The 26,289-nt window shown below is 41.1% G+C and overlaps 3 protein-coding genes across 3 annotated transcripts in view; all 3 read right to left on the bottom strand.

The window, feature by feature from the left end:
• Positions 1-2,548: 2,548 nt before the first annotated feature.
• On the bottom strand, positions 2,549-19,673 carry tfg (trafficking from ER to golgi regulator). The gene is given in 14 exon segments (XM_030758277.1): positions 2,549-2,638; positions 2,641-2,737; positions 2,739-2,764; positions 2,766-2,941; positions 3,054-3,146; positions 9,705-9,795; positions 9,798-9,853; positions 9,971-10,000; positions 10,003-10,110; positions 10,972-10,980; positions 12,485-12,631; positions 17,048-17,131; positions 17,261-17,474; positions 19,538-19,673. Coding segments are annotated over 13 exon segments (1,191 nt in total). The 5' UTR covers positions 17,445-17,474; positions 19,538-19,673.
• Positions 19,674-20,059: 386 nt separating this feature from the next.
• LOC115801094 (protein jagunal homolog 1-A-like) lies at positions 20,060-21,407 on the bottom strand. The gene is given in 5 exon segments (XM_030758804.1): positions 20,060-20,290; positions 20,293-20,454; positions 20,457-20,695; positions 20,781-20,833; positions 21,306-21,407. Coding segments are annotated over 4 exon segments (498 nt in total). The 5' UTR covers positions 20,822-20,833; positions 21,306-21,407; the 3' UTR covers positions 20,060-20,234.
• Positions 21,408-23,275: 1,868 nt separating this feature from the next.
• Positions 23,276-26,289, bottom strand: part of col8a1a (collagen, type VIII, alpha 1a) — a 3,945-nt gene continuing 931 nt past the window's right edge. Inside the window, exon 2 of the mRNA XM_030758219.1 lies at positions 23,276-25,727. Coding sequence (XP_030614079.1) covers positions 23,773-25,727 — 1,955 coding nt within the window. The 3' untranslated portion in view covers positions 23,276-23,772. The remainder of the gene's footprint in view (positions 25,728-26,289) is intronic.

Raw genomic sequence — 26,289 nt, 5'->3', positions numbered from 1 at the left:
CACAAATACTGGTCATGTGTATACAGACAGGTGCCAATCATGTTATTTGTACAGGTGGACTGTAAAATACACAAACATATGCAGAATTGACCTTCTGCTGGCCCTAAGGGATTATTAAGCAGTTGCAGTTTGCACAGTTTTAAATTTCTCTTCATATATGTATATGGTGTCAAATACAGTTTATCAAGTGTCCTACAGTTCGTGACACATTTCAGGTGAAACACAGAACGGCTTTAGCCAATTTGATGTTGTAAGAAAGTCACTGGTTCAGTCCAGCATTTCTATGAGTATTTAGGAACAAGACTTAATGCCCATGCTGTCTTGTCCTGTATTTTATAAATAGTACAATTATAATATGCGCTTCAATGCTGGAAATTACACAAGCAGAATACATAATTTATGTTCTGGGGTTTTAGATGTGCAAAAGGTTAAAAGCTTTCAATTGCTGGTGAGAAATTAGCATAAAAAAATGCCACGTATTTCATGACTACAGTGATTTGATGCACTGTGTATTTTCAGCAATAAATCCTGTTTCATTCTCACTGGTATTCAGCAGCTTTATGATGGAAGACGTCGAGACAGTGTGGGACATCCCCTCCCTCGAGCACCACAGACTGATATGTATGTGTAAATATATATTCTAGAGACATGCTGAATAAATAGATTAAATAAGACTTCAAATTTGCAATTGAACCATTAACTAATTAGGAAATTGTTTAGGGAGGTCACAGACAGAGCTGAAGAGTTTTCTTACAGACTTGTATATACTATAAAATATTTTTCTTTTTTTTTTTTAACCACAGGGTTCACCCTGTGCTAATAGAAAAAAAATACAGCCTAAAGGCATTTTCAGACCCACCCAGAAGCTCCAGTCATCTTGTATATACAGTCTGTACTTAGCACACAAAGAAAAAGAAAAGAGGGAGCAACAGCTGACTTGTTACTTTCAAGCACCTTAAAAGCCTACAAATCAACAGGGTGTGTCATTTAATTTGTACAAAAGACCATTTACCATTTAAGGTTCTGTAAACAGTTAACTACATCGTAACAGGACAAGTTATTTCCTCTCAACCTGAGAAGTTACCAGCTCCTCCTAGAAATGGCATATATGTATCTATCTTCGTAATAAAAGTGCAAACAAATGAAAGCAGTTGTTCGTTTCCTTTTTCTGCAGAGAGACATGCTTGTTGAATTACACTCCCTTGCTGTTTCTACTTGTAAAAAGGTGGTGAATGCTAATGGGTTAAGCTTTAAATGGTGTGATCTTGTCAGCCAGTCCTCTTTCTGCAAGAAAGCAACTCAATGCATCAACTGTGCACACATGAACACGCTTGGCATCGCTGCTATAACAGAAGCAGACACAAAACCCTAACACTGCGCTATCAATAACTGTGGGTCATTCACAGCAGACAAAGAGTGCAGTCTCAGTTTGGCACACGCCAGGTGGTGAGAAATATTACACAGCCTTCTCTAAATGTTATTAACTTGGTGCGCCCAATTCTTCTCACTTGGTGAGACAGTTCAACAAGAAAGACTGACCACATCCCACATGCGGGGAAAAATGAAATGGGAATACCAGCATTACCACAGTTTTCCAAATCTGGGCGGGGGAGAAGAGGAAGAGACAAGCCAAACTTAACAGAGACATGAACTCATAAAAACCAGAGTCAGTGTGTTGAGGAAAAGACTGCAAGACATCACAACAACACAACCAAAAAATTAAAGAAAAAGGACTCCAAATGGGTCTCAATCATTTATTAGGTTAAAGAAAAAAATGTTACAGTTTATACATAAACAACTAATCTCACTTGAAGGAGCAATTTGATTTGATATTAGTTAAAAACCAGTGATAAGAGAGAAAAAGGAATAGCTAGCTTTACTTGAGGTGATATTAGAAACTAAACAAAAGAAGTCCTCTTCATGGACGGGCCATCTATACCTCCCATAGGGCCATCACTTAGCTAGTGTTCCCACCATCACTGACATATCATTATACCGACACGGTGATGAAATTGATCAAAAAGAATTAAACAAAACAAGACTAAGGGGTAACTTTTCATTGAGATAGTGTTTTATGAATGCATCTATGTTGAGGAAATTCAAGACAACAGGTGGAGACTTTGCAGTAAATGCAGACTGAATGCTGATCTTTCTCTCCAAGTGAAGCGTTACCATGGAAAGGACAAACAGTTTGTGCAACAGCCTGTTTTGGTCTTCCAGGTGTGTGCAGACAGACTGGATACATTTTTACCATGACAGATACAAGAGGGCCGAGCAGACAGCGGAAGTGGCGGGAGAAGACAGGAAAATAACACAAGGAGCACACACCAGGGCCAGAACAGAGTGGTGTGTTGGATCGACAGCGTACAAACACTACCATCAGACTCGAGGGGGAGGGTGCTTTTTTTTTTTAATATTTGGATTTGATAATTGTACAAGGGGGTGGGGGTGGGGAGGTGCAGAACAGTAAACCTGATTCCTGCACCCATGTCAAACAGCTGGAGCCACATAGGATGATGATGGATCCGTAACATCTGTTATCCTCCTTTTACCGGTACCCAGGCCCTGGTTGAGTGTAGCCCTGGCCATAAGGGGGGCGGTTTCGGGCATACGGGTTGGCAACTCCAGGTGGAGGGTGACAGTGCTGCCTGGAGGTGGGGTGTATCCTGGGCGGGGTTGGTACCCTGAGGCAGGCTGGGAGCTGGGCGGCATGCTGTAGTTAGCAGGCTGGCCAGCCCTGGGAGGTGTAGTTTTGTGGCGGGAAAAGCTCCTGGTGGATACTGCTGGCCTCCCTGAGGTGGATGGGTCTGCTGCTGCTGCCCTCCTTGGAAGCCTTGAGCTGGCGCTGCACCAGGAGCTGAAGCCTGTGAAGAGGGAGGAGCGTAGTTCTGGAACTGCTGCTGTGGCTGTGGAGGGGCGCCGGGCTGAGGGCTGTATCCTGCTGAGAGACAGGGAGAGTTTCTTTAAATTCTCTCCAGAGATAAAAGAAATCCACTTCACGAAACAGCAGCTACCCATTTTTCTGCTTACATCACAACCACTTATATTCTTACCTGGGTACTGCACACCATACTGCTGCTGAGGTGGGGCACCTGGCTGTTGAGGAGGGTATCCACCTGGAGCTTGGTATTGCTGGTACACTTGACCTGAAGAGGTGGGGACAATCATGATCAGTGACAAAGAATTAAAGACTGTCTCACAGGAATATGAACCACTGTTATTAGATTCACGTCCTCATCATTGCTTTTAAAGCAGTGAACTTGGAGGAAACACTGAACTGAACAACAGATTTTTTTTCTTTTTTTGTGGCATTTTTGGCCACCGTGGCTTTTATCATCAGTGGAGAAAGACAGGAAATGGGAGAAGATACAGGGGAAGACATGCAGGCAAATTGCGAAGGGCCGGGACGCGAACCTGTGCCACCCGCACTGCAAAGCGGCATATGTATTGGTCACCGGCTTCACCACTAAGCCACCCGGCTTCACCCTGAACAAGAAATAATTAACATAAATACTATTAATGACTACAAGCACAAGTTTGATTACCTTCACTGGCTCTCAAACCACCGGTTATACTAACCACTGCTGTAACAGCTTAATGAGCTTTTTGGGAGCATCTTTTCAGCAGCTAATTTCAGTATAATTCTTGCTACCATGATCAGCAGGCTACCTCCACAGGCATTTGGGAAGATTAAGATTAGGATAGGTCTCAGGTAACTGGATGCATTTACACATTTGCAGCAGCTTGCAAGTCACTTAGCTGCATTGGCTTTTTTTTGGGAAATCCAACATCATCTGATCTACCGCCAGACACACGTGGGACCATCTTCATGGATACACCTGTGCATCAGGACAGAATGACACAACTGCTTTAATGAAAACAGCTGCAACCACTTTGAAATAACTATCTCCCACAGAGACTGCTCTGTGGCAAATTACAGTAAGATTTGGCTTCATGCGAGAAAGCAGCCTGCATGCGCCTGAGCAGACCTAAAAAAAAAACAAAAAAAAAACCAAAACAACACTGCAGGCTCGCAGACATAATCCTGTATTTTCTTGCATCACAACAAGTAGACGTGTCTATGTTTGCAGACAGTGACATCCTGCAGAGAGTTATTAACTATGGACTCACCGGTCTGCACCGCTTACAGGCACATGAGATGATCATGTCTAAAGAGTCGAGTCCACCAAATATTTTGCTTTAAATAATAAACCTGGAGCATCCTCACTTACATCGTTTAACAGAGTCAGTAAGCAGGAATGTATCTTTCTTGACAGTGTGCCATTGCACATCTTTTTCACCGCAAATCTTTTTGTTATTGTTACTTTAATTGGCTCATTAAATTTTCTAATCAAATGCCCAAGAGTTCAGCAAACGTGCAAAGACCTGGCAACAACTGTTCTCTCCCTTAACAAGGCCTAAATGCTACCCCCAAATCTCCGGCCTGGCAAATAATTAGGGTGACGATGCATGAAAGCACAAAGAGAGAAGCCTAATGAAAGAGGGCTGGGTTCACTGGCTTTTCAAGTACTGGTAAAAACCGGTGCTTATTTTCACAGTTCTGGGAATTTACACTAGAGGAAAGTTGGAGCACCTATCAAATTATTCTGAACATTACTGCACTTACAATAAATCCATACAACTACATGTCACAAAGGAATTAACTCATCAAAAACACATTTCATACAGTACATAGTAATGTCTGCTGGAATATTTCAGTCTGGAAACACTGGTTTGAGAGACACCTGACAGCTAAATACTTAAGAGTACCTCTTTGATGTCTCTTTACAAACACTGCAGTGGTGTGGCAACCATGTGTTATCTTCTTTAACATGAACACTACGGTCTTAAATGTGTGGCGAAGCATGTGTGTGAAATGGCTCTCCTGTTCTCCTCGTCTGTAATCCATCATGAGAGTTATGTAAGGGAGATGGGGCGGATGCACGGCTGTCTGACCGCTTTGGCCTTTCACTTCGGTGTACCCCAAGAGGTCAACCATCAGGGGCAAAAGATATGACAGGAGGCAGAAGAATGATTTTCACTTTGGCTGTAGTCCTGCTGACCTCTCCACATGCCTTTAGAAGGAGTAATGAGGTTCTATTTTTAAATAAACATTCACACCGAACACACATCTGCCATCTGATAAAGAGTCTCATGTAACTGTGTGAGTCACTGTTACATGCGCACGTGTTTACAGTTTCTTTCTTTCTTGCAAAGATGTAAAAATTTTGCCAAGCGTCCATCAGATGATGGCGTAAAATCTTTACCATCTGCTTATGGATCTTGTTAGCAGAATTCTTACACTAACAAGTAACCTAAGCTTGCATTAAAAGTGAGCTTGAGGCTACCTTTAAAAAGGCCACACATGCCTCAGTTGGCATACAGTCTCACATATTACCATTTTATTAAATTCTTTTGCATTGACTGGCTGCTCTGATTTGCCTTAAGGCTTTCATACTAGTCTGCAACCGAGGACAGGAATAACGTTGAGGGAAAGAAGAGCCTGTGCAGGATGTAGTTTACCGTCTTTGTGTGCAACCATCTGCAGCTCTGGAAGTAAGCAGAGGAACTCAAAAAACTAAGGAATAGAAAATGACAAACTGCTGCTGTGTTGGGCATAAAGTTTGAATTTAGAAGATCATATCTAACCTCAGCTGTGTAACTGTTATTCTTTGCTGTGCAGGGAGAAAACTCGCAGAGATCAGCAAAGTTAGAGTGCAGTGTGGTTAAAGTTGGTTTACACATGTTTGATGAGGTGGATGACCTCTCACGTCAAACACTAACGGTCGGTCAGCTACCGAACATCTAACTGCCTGTCCAGGTGTGTTGCCGTCCAGCACACACCTGGACAAGATCTAAAATGTTTTTGTTAGATGCACCCACACATCAGGTCTTCAATGGCACAATAATGTTTTGTGTCAAATGTAATAGCATGAAATGATGGTAAACTTTATATAATTAACTTTCATTTAATAAGTTGATATTACTAGTACTACTTCTTTGGCTCCTCCCTTTACGGGTCACCACAGCAGATTATCTGCCTCCATCTCACCCTATTCCCAGCATCCTCCTCTGCCACATCAATCCTCTGCATGTCTTCCTTCACTACACCCATGAACCTTCTCTGTGGTCTTCTTCTTCTCCTCCTGCCTGACAGCTCCATATTGAACATCCTTTGTCTAATATAACCATCTCTCCTCTGCACAAACTAACCAAACTATCTCAGCCTTGCCTCACTTTGCCTCCATGATATTATACACATAAATAAATAATTACAAATAAAAAGGTACATAAAACCTATCAGGAAACACAAACAAATTTCTAAAATCTTAACTGTTTTTTGCCGGGTCTCTTTTTTATGCACTTTATTACAATTTCAGCTACTTCTTAATCTGCACACAATTTTCACAAAGTAACTGATACAATTCAAAAGTATGGTGTTTATAAGCATAAATGATTAAAAATATGAACCACAATGCTCTGAAATCAGCATCAGCTAGTGACATCTCTATTTTAATCCTTGAAACTTATTTTAATTTCTCTGCCTGCCATATTGAGAGAAATCATGTCATTACAATGAGCCCTCTCATGTTTAATTTCCTACAGTCTGGCTTCAATTCACCACCTCAGCTTATGTGTTGTCAGGTTTCCCTAAGGCCTAATTCACACAGGCCTAGAGACCAGCTGTTGACACCCCCTCCCGCCGCTCCACGGCAACCTCCAGTCACAACGGAAAAAACGTGCATTCCCCAATTGGTTGTGAGCGATTGTTTGTGCGACACAAACCAGAAACAGCAAAAAGCAAAAGTTGTGCCTTGTTCTGCGCCCAGCACATTTCAAAGATGCAACTTTTACTTCAAAGGTGAACATTCTCCATTTCCAGGTTGCGTTGCAAATTTTCATTACCGCTTGGTGAGTAGTTTGCGAATGTTTGGTCACTAGCATGTTGCTGCGGTCACCAGTATAGTTCACATGGAGGATGCCAACTTGTCTCCAATGCACTCACATACTGTAGAGGTTTTCAGTGCAGCACTCTTTACCACTTTGCAAACAATTCACATTAGCAACTGCCAGCAACCACTCTCCAGGGGGTTAATGACTGGTCTCTCTAGGGCCTGCATTAAAGGAGCTCAGCTGCTGATTTCACAGAGACTGCCGGAAAAATCCAGCACCCACAAAGTATCAGCGAATGCGCGCTTTTCCCCTCATGAACGGGCGTTGCCAGATGGTTTTCGACAGGTCTCTAGCCCTGTATGACTGGGGCCTAAGAGGTTTAATGCTTCTGTCAGTTTTGTCATAGTTATACATGTTCTCTCATCAAATTTTTTCTTATAGATTCAAGATTTTGCATGTATGGCTCCTTTTGCCTATGAAACAGTTATAAGTGAGGCTCCATATCAACAAGTTACATATTTGTCTGAAACTCGTGTCGACTCTCTTAATCTTCCTGTGACACAAGTAAAAAAAAAAAGGATCCAACAGTTTTCTGTTCAGTTGTCTGAGTAAAACATAGTGTGCTGCTGGCTAACTCCCTCTATCTTCTGGACCAGCTAAACTCTTACTATGCCCCGTGGATAGGTTCTGCTGCTCTAACCAGGCCAAACCACAAACCACCAGTTAAATGGAAAGTCATACAACTTGTGCGCTGCTCTTCAGTGTAGCAGGTGTGGTCAGGAGTCTGCAGAGTGACTGCTCAGAGTGAAAGTTACAGTCTTGCAGGGCGGCAACATGAGGCTATTTCATCACTCCACTGGCCTCCACATTCAGCTGAGCCAAACCACAAGCTCAAAACAATCCAGCACACTCACAGCAATGAGTGAAACGATACAAAATACTTCACCTCTGTGGCTCTGCACCTGGCTGGCTGTCTTTTACAACAAAAGATAGGCCAGAAAGTGTTAAGTGAGAAGTTTGGATAAAGAATGAGAACAAGCGCGATTGGCATGGAAGACCAAACCCCCGGACAGCTGGATCCTAGAATGTAGCAGTGTTAACAAAATTATTTTTCCCCCCCAACATGCTGCCTGGTATGTTTTATTCATTTATCTTTATCAGGGATGTGTCAGAGTTAAAAATTGCACACAAGGGAGAGCTACGATAAGGCCTGCTGAAAGATGCATATTAATAACAGTGGATGCTCATGTTTACACTTCGTTAAGATAAACTGTAGCTTAGTGGTGATTAGTTATTCAAAAAAAAAAAAAAAATCTGTTGCTTCAACAGAAGAATGGGTCAGAATGCCAAAAAACAAACAAAACAAAATAAAAAAAACACGGAAAAACAAGCTCACAGTATGTGTAATAATCAGTAATATGGGAAATGGAAACAGATCATACGTCAGTGTAAATTACACTTGTAAATTGCACAGAACAATCAACCTTTGCAATTAAATTAGTGGGCCTCATTCACTAATGAATAAATGTTCCTGGTGCACAGTAATAATAATAATAAAAACAGGAGAATTTCTGACTAAAGTAATTGAAATAATAATGCTGACCTATCCACAGTGTACTTTTCCTCTTGCCCCAAGGTCGCTACATATGCATTATATGCCTAATCACGCTCCAGCACAACTCTAAACTGGCTAAGCAGCTAGGAGCAATGACTGAGCTAGTGAACGCTCTCTCCCCTGAGACGGTGAGTGTTGTTTTAACATGGTAAGCATTTAAATCTAATCTATGATCACAAATATGAAGGAAGTATCAAGAACTTTTTGGGTTCTGTTTAACCTGGACTGGGTGAAATCTAGGTGAAAGGTGTGCTTATTAGAATATTTTAAGGAAAAGCAATGATAAAGGCAACACCTTTCCATTAAATATTTATTCTTTGTTACATTTAATTCATTTTATTTTATGTGCATGTTTTTTTGGTTTGTGTTGGAAAACTGTAAAATGACAAATGAAATTCTTTATAATTTGTGCATGCGGTGTATGTTGCTGCAGTGTGGGCCGTGACCGCTTAATCACCCACAGTGCAGGCCGCCCTGTGCTCTGAGGTAATTCTAAAGTTTTTGTTTTGTACAAATTTGTCAAAGAAAATAATAGATGACTGCCACATCTGTGTGTGAAACGTTCCTGCACTCAGTCTAAGCACAGATTTGTGTGCACGCACTGTTGCGAATGAAAGCCGATTGTGTTCTTTTAAATCAACTATATTTCTTCATTTAAGCTATTCAGATCCAAAGAATATTCTTAAATTCCATGATATCCACTAGATCATCTGTTGTTGTTTCTTTGGCAAGATGAAATATAAAGCTTAATGAGCCACAACACCAAATAATGGAAATCGACCCTGCACAATGATAGCAGTAGAAGCTGGTGCTTATAACAGAATGTATCTAATAAACTGGCAACTGAATGAGTTTCTATTTTATTTTAAACATTCTTCAGTTTAATTTTTCAGGCAGAACTACTCTTGGAAAACAAATTGTCCTGGATGAGCACTTGTAAACATGCTTGCTCAGGAGGCAGTCACATTTAATAAGGCTACTTTGGTGGCAAAGTTGGAAAACATCCCATTTAACAGCCCCACTGTAAAACATGTAATTGCTTAATCATTCACACTGCAGGGTTCCTCTTATACCCTGTGCTTATAGAGACATCTGCAACAGTGCTGATTTTATTTTTTTTTTTGAAGATAAGTATCTGCCTCAGAAGATGTTATTTTTGTATTTCCTTCAGTAGATGTGTATGTGAGTGTCTCACCATCCATGCTCGCTGGGGGTCCCTGCTGCACTCCAGGATACGGAGCCTGTGGCTGGGGTGGCACTCCTGGCTGAGGTGCTGCAGATGAGGGAAAGAAGCAATACTATCAGGGGTTCCTGAGCGCTCCTCTGCTGCAACTGCTGGGGGAACTATACAAACAGCACACAAAGGCACAGACATGAATGTCTCATTTAGCAAGTACACAATGAAACAAAAATAAATGATCAAAGATAGCATCTTCTACAGTATCTGAACTTAAGCACTACCTGGGGCCTGGTCCTCGCTCAGGCCAAAAGAGAGATGACATTCTTGTTGACCTCATCCTGGTTTTTTAATGGGTCGAAGGCTGACATGCTAGCTGCACTGACTGGAGTGGCCTGTTTTACTGTGGGGTCAGCTGCCACAACTTTTCCTTCACGTCCATCCACTGATTCTAAAAAGGAAAGCGTAATGTGGCACTAAGACAACATTTTGGCTTGTTTAGATGCCACAGAGACAGAAATGTAATAGGTGAACGAGGGTTTGGGCATTCCTGACAAAAAAAGTTTTCCAGATTATCCCCTTAAAATATTTAACTCAGTCAATCCTTAATGGAAAAAAAGAAGGAAAAAAATCATAAAAGCACATATTGTTAAGAAGTGATAATTATATATATATATATATATATATATATATATATATATATATATATATATATATATATATATATATATATATATATATATATATATATATATAGATATATATATATATATATAAGAATCTGTCACTTTATAGCTCATAAAAAATTGCAAACTGAAGCCCAAATCAGTTTCAATGTAGCAGCCTACAGCTATAATATAATATAAAAGCTTTGGTCGGTATGATTATTCAGAAAAGAGCTCGTTTTTGCTCAACATGTGCGCATATGTGGGCGAGAGTGACCACAATCAAAACTGGACTGATCTAGTATGTAACAAATTTAGAGTCGAGCTGCAGACAAATATTCGTTTAAAAATGCATTAAAATGATTCCAGCAGGTCACTGACTCCAGTTAAACCGTCTCAGTCTGGTGCCAATGTCTTTGTGGGATACAGCTCTTATAATCCTGCCTGCAATACTGTGGACTATGAACCACTTTTATTTGTCAAGAAGGTCACGCAGTCCACATCAGCAAGATTATAGTGAGACCCAACATACAGTACTGTCAAAAAGTATTTTTCCCCTTTCTGACTTCTTAGCTTTTTGCACCTTTTCAGATCAAACTAATTTTAATATTAGTAAATACAAATACAGTCTTAAATGATGATTTCATTTAAGTGAAAAAAAGCTATTCAAACCTACCCAGCTCCATGTGAAAAAGTAAGTGCTCCCTCTTGTTAAACTGTGATTAATGACATTTTTTTTTTAGAAAAACCCAATTGAGTTTCACTAGTCACAACCAGCCCCTGATTAGTGCCAGACCTGTGAATCAAGAAATCCCTTAAACAGAACCTGTCTGACAGCGTGAAGTAGGCTAAAAGATCTCAAAAAGCAACACATTATTCCACAATCTAAAGCACCTCAAAACAGCTGAGAAACAAAGTCACTGACATCTATCAGTTTGGGACTCCAGTGAACCACAGTGAGAGCCGTTATCCATAAATGGAGAAAACTTGGAACAGTGTTGAACCTTCACAGGAGGTGCCATCCTACCAAAATTACTCCAAGAGCACATCGACAACTCATCCAGGAGGTCAGAAAAGAACCCAGAACATCATCTAAAGAACTGCAGGCCTCACTTGCCTCAGTTAAAGTGAGTGTTCATTATTCAGACTGGACAAAACAAACAAAAATTGGATTTTTTTGGAAGGTTTGCATTCTCGTTACATCTGGCATAAAAAAGAACATCAAACCAACAATCAAACATGGTGGTGGTAGTGTGATGGTCTGTAGCTGCTTTGGTGCTTCAGGACAACTTGCCGTAATTTGATGGAATCATGAATTCTGCTCTCTACCAGAAAATCCTGAAGGAGAATGTCTGAAGCTCAAAGGCACTTGGGTTATGCAGCAGGACAATGATCTGAAACACACCAGCAAGCCCACCTCTGAAAGGCTCAAAGAGAGAGGTTTTGGAGCGTCTAGTCAAAGTCTGGACTTAAATCCGAGATGTATTGGCATGAGCGTAAACAGGCCAATCATGCTGGAAAACCCTTCAATGTGGCTGAATCAAAACAATTCTGCAGAGAAGAGTGGGCCAAAATTCCTCCACAGCTATATGAAAGACTCATTGCCAGTTATTGCAAAGGCCTGACTGCAGTTCTTACTGCCAAGTGTGGCAAAACCAGTTATTAGTTTTAGGAGACAATTACTCTTTCACATAGAGCCTGGTAGGTTTGGATAGATGTTTTCCCCCTTAATAAATGAAATCATTATATAAAAACTGCATTTTGCATTTACTCTGGTTTTCTTTTCTAATATTAAAATTTGTTTGATGATCTGAAAGATGAAAGTCTGACGAATTTGCATAAAACTAAGAAATCAGCCAGGGGGAAAATACAGCACTGTATGACAACTTTAGATCTAAAAGGAAACAAAGGAGAAACTATAACAAAAAGAATGATCAAAACACCTGATTACAAGGATCTCTGCAGGTGTGGAAGAACTGTTGATTATCCAGTGACTCTTGTCCGAAGTACACATTCATGTACATATTTCATTGTTGTTGTTTTGTAATGATTACTCACCAATACTGAATTTGTCAATAAACTTATATTGTATAATAAGGTTACACGGTCTAGTTTGCATGTGAGAGTGCTTACCACTGTCTGGTGCTGTAGCAGCCAGACCAGGCTCTGTGGGGGGCTCCAGGGTATCAAGGAGGTTGTTGACTTTATTCCTGAGCTCGATGAGCTCCCTGCGCAGGTACTTCACCTGACTGGATTCCAAAGGCCGCGGCTGACCATTAACTGCAGATAAAAAGATGAAGACAGAGGCCCCAAGAAAGAAAAATCAGAAAAAAAAAATCCTTTATATGGGTTAAGCAAAGTCAAACTTCTCCATCCCTGAACAGGTTACTGTGGAAACTTTAAATAAAAAAAATAAATAAATAAATAAAAATACCCCCTTTTGTACATTACTGAATCTGTATCTCATTTATTTTGACATTTCTCCCAGTTGGGGTAATACTGTCTAGAACTGCTTGTTGACATATATTCTGGTCTAGATGTTAGTCAGTCAGGAATATCTGGGTCAGATTGAACTCTAATGAGGGCGCTGAATCAAACAGCATTGGCTCACACTCCCAGAAACACCTCAGTGCCTGCAGACTTATTAATAAGTGTTTATAGGGATTGACGCCTGACAATAAAATCACACAGTGAACTTCACGTTAGGCGTTGGACAAAACGTTACACTGGAAATACACAATTAATAAACAACACCTGGGAGCTAAGTGGCTAGTAAAAATGTGTTGAGATTTTTAGCTCAGAACATGCTGGTAAAAAAAAAAAAATATATATGGCTATATGACTTCTGCACTTCAGTGGTTTGGAAAGCAATAAAATGTGGGCATGTTATTGGTGATGATCTGTTGGCTCCACACTCTACCTGGGATTACTCAGATCATCTATCACATGGTTGCTTCCACAAAGCCATTCACAACAGCTGCTGCACCGAGCAGGAATCCTCATCAACGCGCCCCGACAGCTAAGCATTTAACTAACAATGGAGCTGGGTTATTGGCAATAAACTGAAACCTGCTAATCTGCAGGAAACACAGGACAAAGCTGTTCAAAATATTCAACTATATGTGACCTGTACCATATAGGCTTCTCAAGCTACTTTTAGCCATTATCGTCTCACTGACCAAAGAGTGAAATTTCCACTGCAAAAAGAATAAACTGGAGCTTGCTCTACATTCCTCTCTCACACAAGTTTCTCTTTCTGACTGAATAATGCTGAACGGAGATGGATGGGCTCACGAGGCACTGTGCTGAGACGCAGACCGTCATGGGATTCCAGCTCCTCTCCCTGCCTTTGAATACAACACATGTTGGACGGTGTAATTTCCACGTGAGGTCACGACATGCGATCAGAGCCAGGGCTCTGCTTTGATTTGTACGAAGTAAAACAACTTTTTTTCTTTTTTTAAAAGAAGACGGGGGGAAAAAAAATCTTTCAGCTTCCATGCTAATAATAGTGGCTACAGCAGGAGTGACTGAGCAGAGCATAGGAAACAACATCATGTTGTTAATACAGTTTCAAGAGTGTGTGTGTGTGTGTGTGTACTGCACTTTTAACTTTGTGAAAAAGGCTTTTAAATGAGAATAGTTTTAACACATGGTTTGCTATAGTTACAGTCACACTCTTTTCACAGCTGTAGGGAACAGTTTAAAGACCCTAAAGTTGAACTTTTATTTATACCATGCTTTAGGGCGATACTCAAACATGACTATTTGGATATGTTCATTGGTTATTTAAAACACAGGTTCACATCACTACTGAAAACCTAGTGACTCGGCCTCAAGGTTAGTGACTACTCATTGCTCTTAAGCAACTTTTTAACAAAATAAAAGTACCTACTGTAAAAACTTATGGACAACACTGCTACACAGTCCACTCAGATACGGCATGCCTTTCTCTCTACGATTCAGTGAGTGAGCACGCAGATGAACACTGAGGTACAATGAAGAGATCCAAGCTTCAAAATATTTGCCGTTTATTACTGCCCAATCTCCAGAGCCCAAATATGGTATTCGAGGCAGTACTACTGTGCTCTGCCTATGTTCCCATGCTGACAAATCTCTAACACTATTATTTACAGGCAGGAAAGACAATGTTCTAAAAATACAAGAGTATCCACCAGCCAAACACTGGACAAAGTCTTGGCTGTTGTGTTAACAGAATAACAAAACACCTGTACTGTAAAAATGGCCTGTCGGAAAGTATGATCACGGAAAGAATCAACGTATATTTTCACAGATTCAGATCTGGTGTATACTGCTTTATATAAACATATATTTTTGCTGTGATGGAAAGAAAAAAATTAAAATGTGGCATTTATGATCAGTATATTTCAATCAGCATCAATTATCAATCTATTTCTATATAACATGAATGTACCTTTTTTCCTTAGACATAACAGAACTAAACTGATGGCCTTTATTTTTAAAAAATATGCTGAGAAAAAAGGGCAGCACGGTGGCACAGTGGTTAGCACTGCTGCCTCACAATTACATCTGAAAGGTCTGGGTTCGATTCCACCTTGGCCCAGGCCTCTCCCCTCTCTGTGGTGGAGTCTTCCCATGCTTGGGTTTCCCCCCACATTCCAAAGACATGCACTTACTGGGGTTAGGTTAATTGGCTACTCTAAATTGCCCATAGGTGTGAATGAGAGCGTGAATGTGAGTGTGAAAGGTTGTCTGTCTCTCTGTGTTGGCCCTGCGACAGGCTGGCGACCTGTTCAGGGTGTACCCTGCCTCTGCCCCTGTGACAGCTGGGATAGGCTCCAGCCCACCTCGCGACCCTGAACAGGATGAGCGGAAGCGAATGGATGGATGCTGAGAAAAAGCTTTTTTATATGCACCGTTTCATTATGTGTTATAAAACATATATATATAATTCCCATCCATCAATCCATTTTCTGCCACTTATCTGGGTAGGCGGTCTAACCAGATATGCCCTGGCCTCCCTCTCCCCAGCCACCTTCTTTAGCTCTTCAGGGGACGCCCAGGTGCCCTCACGCAAACCGAGGGGCATCATCTCTCCAGCACGTTCTGGGATCTTCTCCAGTTGTACATGTCTGAAACACCTTGCCTAGGAGGCTTCCTAAAATCAGATGCCCAAACTACCTCAACTGGTTGCTTTTAATATGGAGCAGTAGCTCTACTCTGAGCGCCTTCCAAAAGACTGAGGTCCTCACCCTATCTCTAAGCGAGTGCCCAAGCGCCCTTTGGATGGAACCCATTTTCAACACTTGTACCTTCAATCTCATTTTTTCAGTCACTATCCAAAGCTCATGGCAATAGGTGAAGCTGGGAATGATTGACATTACAATTTAAAAATATTTAACATTAATAATAAAATTTCTCATTTAAAACTTAAGCCTGATATTGACTATAAACCGAAAACACTTTACCCATGAGGCTAAAATGTGTACTACAAAACACAATCAACACAGCCAGGCTTAGTTTGCATTAGCAGGCTTGACAAAGCATAAGACCCCAATCTTTCTGCTTCAGACTCTGTGTGCATGACACGTCATTCTTCCACACAGCGTGAACTAATCAAGAGCTGCTTGATTAAGAGAGGAATAATAATATACTTGGAGCTTGTTTTAAATCAGAACTCTAAACATAGCCTGCTACAGATTATATGATCAGTATATTTTACAATAGTGATATATTATGGTGATGTAGCCAGGGGCCTTGTGATCTGCTGGCAACATGCCCAGGGTAAATTATGCATCTTGCCCTGTGACACCTGGGACAAGCACCAAACCTGTACTGGGAAATTGGCTAAGAAAATGGATGGATGGATGGATGTAGGCAGGTTAAAAGAGAGAAGAGAGGAAAAAACAAAAACAAATGAACAAAAAAAAAACCCAACACATATCCCACTAACCCAATCTCACTTTGCAGTGCATCCCTTTGATCTAAGTCAATTTTTATATGACTTCACTTTCAGACAAATAACATACTAGATGTAAAAAGCTCTGTAAAATCCCAGAAATCTCATGACACCAAAAGGCCCCAACTGCCATGTCAGGGTGAGGCCTGCTAGCTGTTGAGTAAGTGGTTATTCAGCGAGTTACACCTGCTGAGTTACTGAATGACTGTGAAATTATCCGGTTTAGCTCACTGGGTTGGGCAGGTGACCCATATGCTATAAGGGTTTGATTCTGCTACGGGCCATTGTTGCATCTTGCCTCTCTCTTATGTTTTTCTTTGTAAACTCTCATCTGCCTGTCATAATAAAGGCAAAAAAGCCACACCAAAGATACTAAAAAACAATTAGCATGTCTGAAATTTTAAGACTAGGAACCAGAATAACTGGTAGAAAGTATATCCATCTACTACTTGTCACAGTGTTTGTTTATTTAATCAGCACTAGGAGACAGAAATTCCATCACAAATTAGTGAGAAGGGAGTGCAGCTCATTTTCATTTGGACAGTAATAAGCTGAGGTTTGCTGTTTAAAAAATAAGCTGGACTGCCCTCCAGTGACTGGCTGCTGTAACAGCTGAAATAAAAGACCAAACATCTTCAGCCTTGAATTCATCAAGAAAAAAACTTGTGTGGATGTGTAGGCATATCTATCTATCTATATCTATATATATATATATATATATACAATCCACAAGAGAACATGTTTTGATTTCTTACCAAACAAAGTCAGTTTGAGTATTCTACTGCACTGGATGGCGAACGACAGGTCAGAGCTGTCAAAAATAGTAATAAGGTCATCATCTGTAAATGGGAAAGCGAGACAAAACATCATTAACCATAGAATAAATTGTCATTTTCAAAGAAAATGAACTACACCTGTCACCAGAGGACAACCTGACACTCACAGGCCTTGTCTGTATCCTGACTCACCTTCATCCTTGTATTTGATTGTGACCTCGTCGTTACTCTGCAGCTTGCCCCTGAAGACACGCTGCATCATCAGCACCAGCTCATCATAGGTAATGTCTTCATTATGGATGGGAATACGTCGGATGTCGTCACCCAACTGGGCTTTGATGATCAGCTTACCGCTCAGGTCCAGCTGGCCGTTCATGGTGCCGTCTGACCTCTTCTGCTCCCACCACTTCACACAAGTAGAGAAGAGGTTTTCACACGTTCAGTGCAGCCTTGAGCTTTTCTAGACATTACCCAACAAGGGGTGAGACAGTCACACTGGACATAAACCGGTCTTTACCCTTCCAGCTCCCTAGTACAAAGTAGGGCTGTTTAAATAATCACATTTTAATTGCAATTACAGTTTGGCTTCTAGTGATTGTCAAAAGAGGATAATCCTTAAAAAAGAATTATGCCACATTGTGTTTTTCTTTTCTTTCAACCCTCCAGAGTCTTTACCCACCAGGACACTATCTAGAAACTGTCCAAACTGAATGTGTGAAAAGAGCTGGAGTGAAAAACAAAACATTCCCCATGCCCAGGCAGTTCATTTGCATTTATTTTCATAATCTCTTCTCTGTAGGGTTCAAATGGAAAATCGATTGAGCTGCTAAAATAGTAACAGTAGGATACAGTAATACAGAAAAATGATAGCATGTGTCATAAGATTTTTTTTTAAATTGCGTGAACCCCAGAGCACAAAAAATTGGCATACTGTTTGTAATTGGAGCCATGCATGCTGCAGTGCACTACTAGACAGTAAAATGACAGTTAAAAGAACAGCAGTAACTGTGCTTGGCATTCAGATCGCTCAGCTAGTTATTATTACATGTATGTCTATCTTACAAAATAGAAGATATTAATTAAGTCCTTTTTTTTCAAACTAGTGAAAACAGTGGAAAACACTGGGTTAGAGCACTGTAAGTGGGTCAACAGGTCAGCTGCTGTGTGAACAGCTTTATGAATAAAATGTGGCTGTTACATTAATATGCTGAAATTAGCAGCTTGTCCTCACTGTGACAAGCTCTCTTAACCCTAGAACACCAATGCGCAGTTTTGTAACATTATTCCCATGGGTGAAAATCACCTGACTTTAGTGTTCGAGGGTTAATGTTGACTGAGGTATGGGGGTACACACAGAGCAGTAGAGTTCTTCCCTCTACTTAAATGATTTGATTAGTAAGTCTCCCCAGCAACAAAAACTATTTCACCGTAGAGTCTAAGGGTCAAACATTTTCAAGTGAGGTGGCAAAGACTATACAATCATAGACCTCCTTGTGGACTTTGAGCCAAAACATCATTCTTTCTGATAGGAGAAAGCTTTCAAAGCCATTTGGTGAATCATACAAAGTAACCTATTTACTTATATCATATTGGTAAGACAAATCTCCTTTTTTTGGTACACAATAAGAGGTCTGCACTAATCAAACAAGGTGGGGTGCACACACTGTGTTAGACTAACGTAAAGCTCATCGTTTGCGTATAGTGTCGACTTGGATTACCTCTGCCGTTGCCTCCTGATGTTGTAAGCTGAAGTATATACTCTGGTTGTCCGGGCCAGATGAGTAATTGGCTGGATGCTAGGGATTGGGCGGTAGCTAACGTTTAGCGTACAGTACCGTTCAATGGGCACGACTAGATAAATATTTCTACCGAAACTGGATCCAGCAAGTTTATTTCTGGAGCACCGAAATCAAACGTTTCAATATAACCGAAGCGAAACGTAAACTTTTAGATAATCGTAAAAGTCGCAGTCATCCGTCAATGGCCCATCAACAGCTATGACTGCTAACGCTTGTTAGGCCTTTTCACCACTGCCATGTCAGTGCTGACAATACACGCCACATAAGTTTAAAAAAAATATACATATATACATATATATTTATTATGTTGCATAGCTGAAGGACCTGCAATACAATATTACTTTTACTTTTTAACAATGGGTCGTCAACGAGCTGTTTCCTGTGTAACTTAATAGCTCTACCCGTAACAAAGCTACGCAAGACGGTAAACTGGTGATTTCCCAACTTTGCCCTTCTTAGATCCGATCAAATTAGTAAATTACAGAATCTTAGGTTAAACAAGTCCCCATGTATCAGCGTCCACACCTGTTTGGACGAGCTAACCTAGCGTAAGCTCCCTGCGTAGCTGGCTAGCAACATAACAGTACGTGATAGCATAGCAGTTGCTTTGTAGTTAAATTATAACATAACTCGCTTTCAAACCCAAGAAGTGCTGTTTTTTTTTTTTTACCTGAACCAGGCGACTTGACCACGATGTATTTCACGGGTTTCCCCCAAACCCTGAAAATCTAATCTATTTAGCTACCCTAGCTAGACCGGGGCAGCAGCATCAGGAAGTGTCCTCCAAACTGTCAACGTCAACCAGTACGTGGCATTCACTGTGCGCAGCCGCAGACCGTGTGCGGAAAAGTCCGTCGTGAGCGCAGACAGGATAGTTGAAAACAAAAGATCAGTCAATAAGCTGAACCGCGTTTATTTTGTTCTCTTTCTTTTTCATTCTTTAAAAAAAATCTTTTCAACAATGGATAGTTTAGTGTGCAATCAGTTTGCAGTAAAGCGGGTATTCTGATGCTGTATCTTAAAAACAGCAGTGCAGGCAGCCCCCATTACATAAACAAGAAAATAAGAGGTAGACTTATTGAACACATGGCAAAGCCTACTTTTTAAGCAGTTTATAAGTGCAATATATGATTCATTGCATCACTATTGTAAGTATGAGCTTCACATTTTGTGCAAGAAACGAATCTACTGCTTAAAATAAATAGGTTTATTTAAATGAACAATCATCTGCTTTCAAAAGGAAACTGGGGATCCATGATGAATCATATTACATGATCATGACAACTAAGTAGACATAAAGCATCTATAAAAACAAACAAACAAACAAAACACCAGTTTTGTCCATTCGCAGTTTTAAAAAAAATCCACTATTTGTTCTTCTTCTCCTGAGTGGCATCAAACCATGAATCCAGCAGTTTTTCATGTAGTATAACTGCCAGCCGTGCACTTGAGCAGCAACCACTATGACAACATACGTAGCAGTAACTGCAGAGCAGCCAAAAATGAAGCGGAAGGCTTTTCCTTGGCGGAAGAGCTGTTTTGCTACGGGAAACATCTCCATGCTACCATATATAAGAGGTGCAAAAGAAACAGCCCTGCACTGATCATGGACAGGACCAGGTAACTGATGTTGTTCTTTGGGAGGGACAGGCTGCTGAAGAGCAGAGGGAGGAGGCTGAGCAGGTAGGGGTACTCCCATTGGTACGGCATGGCCACCGTGTCCCGTGACAGAATGTCCAAGTGGCTGACAGTCACTTGCGCAGCCACCAGCAGCCAGATGAGAAAGTGGACCATGTTTAACTTCCGTATCTCCGACTTCAGGGAAGCGCTGCAAAACAGAAAAGCAGACCCTCCGGCTGCAACTCAGAGATAATGCCCATATTTAATGACTAATGCCAGACACAGATACTTACCTCATCTGGTACTGTGGGGCCATCCTCAGTTGGGTTTTCATGTTTGGATAAACCTATTAACACACAAGAAAAATAATGTGATATACAAATAGCTGCAAGCAGAGTCCTTCAGTGATGGGAAGAGCATCATTTCTAAAATGGTGATTTCTTCTGATTTTATCCAGATGACAATCAGGGTATTTAAAGATATCTAATCTTTAAAGCTGAAAAGGGACAATTTCTTATATTTGGAAACTGGAACTAAGTGATTTTCCAGGATATCTGAGAGATTTAACTTGCTCATTCCCCGATATGAGAAGAAAGGGCCTTGGAAAGTGTGACCCTAAGGACAGCGAGAGGAGAGAGATTATTAGGAGCACACAGACTCAGCCATAATAAGCCTCGCTGTCGCCCACTAGCAGTTTGGAGCATTAGCAGCTGCTAACAGCTAACCTAATTTAGCGTTTACGTTGAACAGATACGTTTTGTACGTAATCTGTCATCTTTTTACCCCCAGTAACCAGCGGAGTGACGTGCTTAGCTTACCGATGATGCCAACAGCTTACTTTTTCCACACCGTCCTGCCGAGCTCCTCGTTCACATTTGTGCCCAAAGAAGATGTGATGAATGAACGTCACTGAAAGCTTTGAGCATGCGCACAATCAGCCGAAATCCCTCACAGCATCAGCAGCATCAGCATCAGCATCAATCTCTATTAACAGTATACCCAGTAGTTCTGTTCACTGCAGCGTTTCCTGGATGCTCATGAGGAAACACCGATTTTCAGGCAAGATGCCCTGATGAATACATGTTTGGCATCCTGATATCTGCTTGTAAAAACCCATAGATTGCAGAGGATATGACATCGCACTGGTTCTGTTAATTTTTCCTTGTAAATATAAATTGCTGTCTGAAACTAAGGAATTAAAAAAAAAATTCATATGTTGTTCTAGCTTAGCCAATTAATCCAGTTATTGCGGTTAATTCTTTAAGCTTCTACACTTTCCAAATGTTGTGGCTCTTGAACTGCAGCAAAACAATAAGCAGCAAATTCTTGCACACTTCCAACACTTTCTTATTGTTTTTTGTAAAAGTGCATTAGCCGCTTCAGTCAAATGTGTTTCTCAAAATGATATCACTGACAATTCTTTTTAATTAAACAATTTTTATTTAGAAAAAACATCACAGACAGTAATAACAAACTTGAAACACTGATACACACACTTTGGTTACAATAACAACATTGGCACCATGGTCATTTCCTTTTCCCATTTTTTCTTGTTCTCTTTATTGCATGTAAGTGATCAGCAGTAAAAAAATAATAAATTACTGACATAACTGTTGTTAATGAATTGCTGCAGCTTTGAGTCCATTAATGAAAACAGCCAAACCATATAAAGGAAACACACTGAGGTTACAGGGTAAATTGATTTGGTTATCATGCTTTCAAACACACCTCTCCATCTAACTGTTAAAATCTATAAATTGTGTTCCTCATATGATGCCATCTTATGCATACATATACTGTCATAACAACTAAAATGCACTGTGATATGCTTCTATATATAAAAAAAATATGACCTGCAAAACAGTCACAGAATACAATCAGTTGATTTTTAAATAAAAGTAAATAAAAATGTTAACCGGTATCACTGGTTTTGACTTGAAAAGAAGACTCAGAGACTTGCTGTCTATCAGCAGGATTTGCTGTCGAGTATTATTTTTGTACTATAACATGTACGACTATACACACACAACTTTGTGTTCACGTGTAAGCTGTTCGTTTTCACATATTGCTGATATATACGATTCAACAGTTTAGTTGGTGATAGAGATTTTTGTTAAGTGTGAAATTTTCTGATGATAATGCTCTAATATTTATCAGCATATACTGAGTGGTTTTAATAGCTCAGAGCACAATTTTGTCTTATTTTGAATTCTAATACAGGACAACAACCACAAACCTATCTCAAAAAAAAAAACCAAAACATAAAATAATATTACATTCTTAATCTTTAAATCTCACTCAAGAGCAATAATCAGCCAGCAACATTCTTGGGTTTTTGACTTAATTTGGGCCATCTATGCTTTGTGTGGCCTCTTTCTACAGAAGAGCACACAAACTGCCATTTCAACTCACCAACCGATAACAGCTGTCCTTTAAACATACCATTCCTTCACGCACATCTTGAGCATAACAGTCCAGTCTACTGAAAATTAAAATGATCTTTGCCCTCAAGTTTTGCCCTCTGCAGCCAGCACAGCTACAGACACAGCTAGAAATGGGTTTATGTTAAAAACAAAAAAAATTAAACAAGGCAATGTATCGACTGCTGCAACACAAACCGTGCTACAATCTGCATCATCATTCTAAAAAGACGCTTTTTATACTTACTGTTATCATTAGAGAAAACTGAAAATTGATTATACAAGTCTATGCATGCAAAAACATATTGTCCCCACCCAAATGAATAGTTTGTATCCTAATGTTTTATACTTTCACATTTTTTGCCATATGGAGTAGCTGCCAATTTTAAAGACATGACTAAATTTGACACTGCTGCAACAGTGTAACTATCATTATACCATTTCTTTTTTCCCTCTTTTACTTAAACGTCACATGTTCACTTCCATGTTTATACTAATAATTTGCACTCTTAAGAATTGTTGGCACTTTGTGTATGAAAGTACCTCTGTAGCTATTTTTTGTATGCTGTTTGTACATTCTTTCATATCATCCAGTGCTGTAAAAGACATATTTTTGCTCTCCCAGTTAAAACATCTCTTAAGCTTTATGCTATAAAACTATTGTTTATACAGACTGCAGATTTCATATTAACTTTAATATATTTTATCTTGTTTTCTGCTCTTCATTGACTGGATCAACAATTTGCTGATTTTGCATTAAAAGTATGCTCATTGTAGAGTAATTTATGTTTTATATCATACAAAAATAAGCTCTTGTGTAATTCTTACCAAAGCCCCTCTCTCTTTCTTTCTGCAGTTTGTGATTTTACATTGGATATAACAAGTACCCAGTAAAGGAGGAATGCACATACTGTCCAGCATAAAGTCCTGAAGCCTGATCTGAGGGCAGCTGAATATACACAGTGTCCCCAGGTTGTAGAGGTAATACTGCACTCCCTGATGCTTGGTCTAGGAAACCCTTTTTGTATTCATCATATGTATACATCACAGGCTCATTGTTTCTCATCAAAGCCACCCAAACATTAGCTCCCTTGCAATGAATGTGGTAGGCAAAGTAATAAATGCCAGGTATGTCACAAGTGAAAATTCCAGTCTCTGGGTTGTAGTTTTGGCGACCATTATACAAGAGCTTGTCAAAGATGACTGGAGCGCCCACAGGTGGAAAAGGAATCGTCGTTACAGCTGTGAATGCTGGCATTTCCAGCCCACTGGGACCTATTACTTCTGCCCCATTGCCTCCATACTTGCCCTTCTTGCCATAACCTCCGGCTTTAACGCCATCTAGTGCTGGGCCCATTTCAGAGAGCACTCCTGCCATTTCGGGTGACAGACCAGGTGCTCCAGGGGGACCTGGTGGTCCAGGCAGGCCAGGCAGACCTGGTTGCCCTGGGGGTCCTGATGGGCCCTCTTTTCCCTGGGGTCCCATAGGACCAGGTAGACCTGGACTCCCTTCAACTGAAATGCCTGGTGGACCAGGAGGACCATAATCTCCTTTTGGTCCTTGAAGACCAGGAGGCCCATTTGGTCCTACTGCACCATCCATTCCTGGGATTCCTTTAAGGCCTTGAGGTCCCACTTCACCTGGTAATCCTCTTTCTCCTTTAAGACCAGGAGGTCCTGAAGGACCAGGGACACCTGGTAGACCGTCATGTCCAATGTCTCCTTTGGCACCAATTGGTCCTTGTGGGCCTCTTGGTCCTGGCTCTCCACGGTCTCCTGGCAAGCCATCCTTTCCAGGTAACCCTTGAGGACCAGGCTCACCCTTGGTACCATCAAGACCTTTAGGCCCTCCTTCACCACAGTCACCTTTAGGACCAGGTGTACCCATAGGCCCTGGGGGCCCAATAGGGCCTGGATGACCTTGAGGGCCGTTTGGTCCAGAAGGTCCAGGCATACCAGGCAGACCGCTATAACCCTTATCTCCCTTTGGTCCAGGTGATCCAGGTGGCCCACTCATACCTTTATCACCCTTTGGTCCTGGGAGCCCCGGTTTACCAAATCCTGGCAATCCTGGCTTTCCTGGTAAACCTGGTGGTCCTGGATGACCTTTCACACCTGGCATGCCTGGTTGTCCTGGTGGACCATTTTGACCTGGCTTCCCTTGACCAGGTAGACCTGGTGAGCCAGGCTGTCCTTTTTCACCTGGTAGTCCTGCTGGTCCTTGCTCTCCCGGTTGTCCCTTTAATCCTGGTGGTCCTTGTGGGCCTGGTGTGCCATTCAATCCAGGTTTTCCAAAACCAGGCAATCCTCTTGGCCCAGCAGGTCCAGGGAGCCCTGGATGCCCTTTGTGACCAGGTGGTCCTGGCAGCCCCATCCCTTTGTCTCCTTTGGGTCCCGGCAGTCCTGGCAAACCTGGAAGGCCTTTGTGACCTGGCTCACCTTTGGGCCCCATTTGACCTGGTAAACCCTGTATTCCTGGTTTACCTATTCCTGGGAGTCCAGGTGGTCCTGGGGGTCCTTGAGGCCCTGACTGCCCTGGTGGTCCTTCTTCACCCCTAGGACCCATTTCTCCTTGAGGCCCAGGAGCACCAATTCCTCCAGGTTTACCAGGGCTTCCTGGCAAACCTGGTTTTCCAACTCCTGGAATTCCAGGTGGACCAGGAGGTCCAAGTTGTCCTGCAGGTCCCGGTAACTCATTGCCTGGAGGTCCAGGAGGTCCTGGAGGTCCTGGAGGTCCCTCTGGTCCAGGTGCCCCAGGTGGCCCAGCAGGTCCTGGCTCTCCTTGGGGAATTCCCTCAGCACCACTAGGAACTGTCTGACCTGTGAGGAATTAGAAAATTATTCAAGCAATAATTATAAATCCAAGAATACATGGACAAAGTTTTGTTTATGACTTTTTTCAAATGACATACATGTGCATGAAAACAACATTTTCCATTATGATAATTATTATTTTTTGGCCATTGGAGTGAAACTGCAGTACTAGGCAAAAGCCTGGAGTCACCTCTCATTTAAAAAAATATTTTTCTTCTAGGAGTCAGACTTGTAAATTTTTTAAATAGTCTCGAACAATAGTTCTCCAGGCTTTCTGGAGATCTTTCAAAGTTCTTCTTTGGACATTGGCTGTTTGGCTTTTCAGTCATTTTGGGTTAAGCCCTTGTACCTGACCATTTTCAGAGGAATGTTTTTTTTTTTTTCTGTTTGTTGAACCACTTAATACTTACCTTTGAATCATTCAAGCATTAAAAAAAAAGCCCCCAAACCAAGTGATGAACCAGTGTTGTGCTGACATATACCAACACGTAACAAAAACCCAATTTTAAAAAGTATTATCTTTAGGCACCCAGTTACTAGAAGCTTACAAAAAAACACAGCATTTGCT

This window comes from Archocentrus centrarchus, chromosome 21 (genome assembly GCF_007364275.1).
Source record: "Archocentrus centrarchus isolate MPI-CPG fArcCen1 chromosome 21, fArcCen1, whole genome shotgun sequence".
NCBI lineage: Eukaryota > Metazoa > Chordata > Actinopteri > Cichliformes > Cichlidae > Archocentrus > Archocentrus centrarchus.
The sequence above is the reverse complement of the archived record's forward strand: the minus strand, read 5'-3'. Positions and strand labels throughout refer to the sequence as shown.